This window comes from Papaver somniferum, chromosome 7 (genome assembly GCF_003573695.1).
Source record: "Papaver somniferum cultivar HN1 chromosome 7, ASM357369v1, whole genome shotgun sequence".
NCBI classification, from domain to species: Eukaryota; Viridiplantae; Streptophyta; class Magnoliopsida; order Ranunculales; family Papaveraceae; genus Papaver; species Papaver somniferum.
The window spans coordinates 118,679,131-118,684,068 of record NC_039364.1 but is presented as its reverse complement, the minus strand read 5'-3'; the positions used below and the strand labels follow the sequence as shown (position 1 = coordinate 118,684,068).

At 36.3% G+C, this 4,938-nt stretch overlaps 1 protein-coding gene across 1 annotated transcript; it reads right to left on the bottom strand.

The window, feature by feature from the left end:
• Nucleotides 1-510: 510 nt before the first annotated feature.
• On the bottom strand, nt 511-1,209 carry LOC113295118. The gene has a single exon (XM_026543469.1). The coding sequence runs from the start codon at nt 1,207-1,209 to the stop codon at nt 511-513; it is 699 nt and encodes a 232-aa protein (XP_026399254.1).
• Nucleotides 1,210-4,938: the final 3,729 nt, after the last annotated feature.

Sequence of the window (4,938 nt, the reverse complement as noted above, 5' to 3'; positions counted from 1 at the left end):
AATTCCTTGGTGTCCAAACTTCCTTGGTCTATAAATATTGAAGTTTGCATTTCGAGCAAACTAATCCTCAGAGCCAGCAAAACTACCTAGTTGTGTTGTTACTGGTGGATCCATCTATTCGGAGAGGAAAGTACCCTCATTAGGCGAAATCTCTTACGGCCACTCGTTTTAAAGACTTCTTTGGGATTGAGAAGCTCTACGAGTACCGTTGGTGGGAAACTAGATAATTGCATTTTATTATTAGTTTTCGATTGATTTGATTGACTAACGGTTTTTGAACTTTGATTGCACCTAGTTTGTTTATGCTTGAGAATCTTCTCTTTTGATATAAGATTCACTCAAACTAGATCGAAGTATCGACGGGAATCTATAGACTGTTTGTAGATCTAAAGACGTTTTTTTTTTTTTTTGCTTAACAATCAAATTTTATTAAAAACCAAAGAGATTACAAATTACAAATCAAAGTAACCAAAATAAAAAGGAACAAAAGAATGCCTTATATGGCAGTTTCTAACAAAATCTAAAATACACTTGATCAGGATTTTCTAGACTATTCAAAAAAGGGGGTTTACTTTCAAATATTTTATGTTCTCCTCTTCTTAACATTGCTCCTTTCTTTGCCATTGAATCTGCAGAGAAATTAACTTCTCTGTAACTATGTTTGAAATTACAAGAATCTATCTTTGCGCAGATCTTTTCCCACCTTGGGACTGCAAACCATGGAAGCTTATTACTCTGAAAAGCACTTATTGCAGCTTTTGAATCTGTTCTGAATACAATCTCATTGAAAGCATGATGGATGACCCACTCTCCTTCCATTAGAATTGCAAATACCTCTGCATAGTAGTTGGTAGAGATACCTAGACCACCTGAAATAGCAATAACAAATTCTCCAGTGCTAAGTATTCCCAAAATACCATAACCTGCACATCCTGGGTTTCCTATGGAGGCTCCATCACAACAAAGTAGTAATTTCCCCTGTTCTGGTAACTGAAAGAAGACTTCTTTAATGATCAGATTTTTCACACCCCTTGTCTTCAGACCAAAAGTCTTCAGTATCTGTAGATCATACTGCTTGTTCCACATATTTGTAGTCAATCTGAGATCACCATCTGCAATTGATTGTTTTATCTTCTTCTTAGTGGCATTGTGATCACATTTCCCTTTACCATAAGTACATTCATTTCTCAGAAACCAGAGTTCCTTCATAGTTATAAATCCCCCCAACAGGCGATCAAGTCTTGTGATAATCCATCATTAACAGACTCCGTTTTGTGTGTGATTGATCACAAGAGATTCAAATTGTTTGTGTGCGGGTGTTTATTGAAGATCTAAGAAGATTTGAAGACAAAGACGATTTATTATTTGAGTTCAAAATCTTTGGTGTGCACAAAACTTGATCGGCTGGGGATCCAACTATAATCGGTTTATCTTTTGATAGGATTGGATTTATTAGTTGCGTAGATCGACATCAATACATTTCTTTGTGATTCATAGTATTGATTGCATAGTCTTAACAATTACTTTGGTAGTTGTTGAATATATTGATCTAAGAACCTGACAAAGGAGTTTATTGGTTAAACGGAAGAGCTTTTTGTCAAACTCATATCACGTTGTTTGAAAAGAGTTGTTACCGAACATATTTGTTGTTCCTTTACTGTTTGGAGTACGAACCAAAGTAATTGTTCCAAGTGCGTGACTTATTGCAAATTGGAGGTGCAGGGATACTGAGGAAACTAGGTGAACTATAGGTTTAGTTGCTTGGTCTCAACTATACGAAGTTGGTTTAGATTTTGTATAGTGGATTAATTCTGAGAGTATTCAATTCTGGACAAGGTCCCGGGGTTTTTCTGCATTTGCGGTTTCCTCGTTAACAAAATCTTGATGTGTCTTTTACTTTTCTATTTCCACAATTATAATTGATTTATTATAATTAGAAGTAAAATACACAAACGTTAATTCCTAATTACTTGATCGCAATCCTATAGGGTTTGGTTAAGTCTGAACCTTTTATCAAGTAATCATACTTCGTTGTTGTATTGTCTCGATCTTGTATCCATAGTCAATCACGCAAGTTGTCTTGTTGTCGTATTGTCTCGATCTCGTATCCATAGACGATCACATGAAGTGTGAACCGATTCGTTGTATTGTATCGACTCAGTCCATAGACAATCACTTTCGGAGAAAGGACTTATAGGTGTAAAAGTTTTAGATTGAGGTATATTTGGGTACCCTCATCTTTTCAGAGGTGATTAATAATTCTAGGTTGTTCTTCGGGAATATAAGTTCGGGTTATCAATTGGTTCCTGTTCACCTTGATTTATCAAAAGACGGAACAAAAACTAGTAGGTATATCTATGGGAGACATATTTATCTATTCAATAGACTTTTCGTGTGATACAGATTTGTTTATCAAGTCTTCGACTTTGGGTCGTAGCAACTCTTAGTTTTGGGTGAGATCAGCTAAGGGAATCAAGTATGTAGTATCCTGTTGGGATCAGAGACGTAAGGAGCACGACTGTACCTTGAATCAGTGTTAGATTGGTTAGGGTTCAACTACATTCCAGACCGAAGTTAGATTTGTATTAGGCTAGTGTCTGTAGCGGTTTAATACAGTGTGGTGTTCAAATATGGACTAGGTCCCGAGGTTTTTCTGCATTTGCGGTTTCCTCGTTAACAAAACTTCTGGTGTCTGTGTTATTTCTTTTCCGCATTATATTTTGTTACATAATTGAAATATCACAGGTTGTGCATTGAATCGATAAATTATTAAATCCAACCTTTGGTTGTTGATTGAAATTGATTGGTCCTTGAACATTGGTCTTTGGTATCGTTCAAGTTATTTCTCTTATTCAATCAGGCTCGCAAATTATTATTTGTTTGATTGCGGATTGAATTGAGAGATTGAGATATAACTCTTTGATATACTTTTTTATTAAGATTGAGTCTGAGTGTCTAGTTGATTCTCTTGAAAAGTATATTGGAGTTAGTATATACAGATTGCTAAGCGAAATATTGGGTGAGGTTGTTAGACCCCCGCTTTTTCAGGTACTGTATATGGAGATGTTAGATCTCATATTATTGCACAAGATCCTCTTCCAAACTTGAGCCGTGTATATACTCTTGTTGTTCAAGAAGAAATACACCATATGATTACAAAAACACGTGATACACGTGTTGATGCTGTGGGTTTTACGTTTCAAACTCAGAAGTTATTGATTATATATTTTTCGTGGGGTTGTAGTTGTAGTGGTAAGGGGTATCGTTCAAACTCGAACTTGTGAAGGTGATGGATTTTTAGATTTAAAAATATATATACAAAAATATTAACAATTTGGGAGAGAGGTAACCAAGACACTAGATTCCACTACTACGCAAAATTGAATGATAAATATTTCAAAACTCTATTCAATTCTTAAGTCCTCTTTTATCTTTAATTCACTATCAATCATACAAATTCTCAAACATTATTTGTAAACCTTAAGCATAGATTATCAAGAGATTAAACCAAGCATAACCTATCAAACTGAATAACAAATAATTAAGACAATCATTCAAACAATTTAAAACTCCGCAAAAGCAGCGATTAGGTGAATTATATAATTAAATGAAATAGTTACCCATTTATGTTGCGTGAATATCTTCCTCCATTGCCTTGGTTACGAGGGAATTAGCTCGTCATAGTATAAATGCTCTCAAAATAATTTATTATGGCTCAAAAATGGTTTACAAATGATGAGAAGAAGAGAAAATGGTGTAAACTGTAATCTGCGACGCACAAAACGCGTCTCAGAATGAACGATAAATGACAAGTGCTGCTACTGTTTAGACTGCACTGCGACCCACGAGTGTGCGTCTTAGACATTGTTGATAAACCACTGTCCTTGCAAGTCCGTTCTTCGTGTTCTTGGTGTTTTTCATCAGCAGCATAAAACAGCAGCAGGAAGCTTGCTGTTCATGGTGATTTCTTGCTCCTCAGTTCTCCTCAAGCCCCCAAACTCTCGACAACCATCTCCCCTCTAATTTTACGTCTATTTATAGTTGTTTGGGACAAAAAATCCGACCATTGATGCAGTATAATCCTCATTTAATTCACTTATTCTCGCTGCCCAAAAATAAACAATAATTGCCATTTTTAGAATATTTTCACGTCAACTTCAGTCCAGCACGCTCCCAATTGTCTTCTCCACGCCTCAGCACTCTCCCAACGCTAGTATAACTCTCCCATGCACACAGGAACTCAAATTTTGCTTGCTTACAATGCGTGTTGCTCTGTTTTGGTTTGGTGAATCGACCCAGGAATTTTAGCCAAAATTGATCGATTCCGTCACCCATACTGTGTTCCTCAACCTATATCACATCTCTATACCAAAATTCAGCCATTGAATCGACCTACCACTACTTCATTTCTTCGATCGAAAATTCTCCTGTGCTGTGAACATTTTCCCCGCCAAAATCGATATTCAAATGAAGAAGAGGAGTGTCCCCCTATCCTGTCTTGGTGTCCCCTTAGTAATTTGGGCTGAAATAGTAATTCTTGGGTTGAAATAGTAATTTTTCTGGTTTCCTCCGGGACATTTCTGGGACGTTTCCGGGACATTTCTGGGGTGCCTTTAGTACTTTTCTCCGGGGTGTAAATCATCACTTTTTGAGCAACTCTTTCCATACAAGGGTATTTTCTCCAAAAACACCTAAACAAACATAAAAACACCATAATGAGAACAAATGGGTACTAATAAAATACATAAAAGAGATCAAAATAGACACATAAATGCGTCTATCAAATACCCCCAAACTTATTATTTGCTAGTCCTCGAGCAAATTTTATTCTTGAAAAGAGACCGAGTTAATCTCGGGTGGGTTTATCAGAGGTGTACCCAGAAAAACCAATACTCCAGACCCTAGCTATCTACGAAAAATCTTGGAAAGCACTAAAGA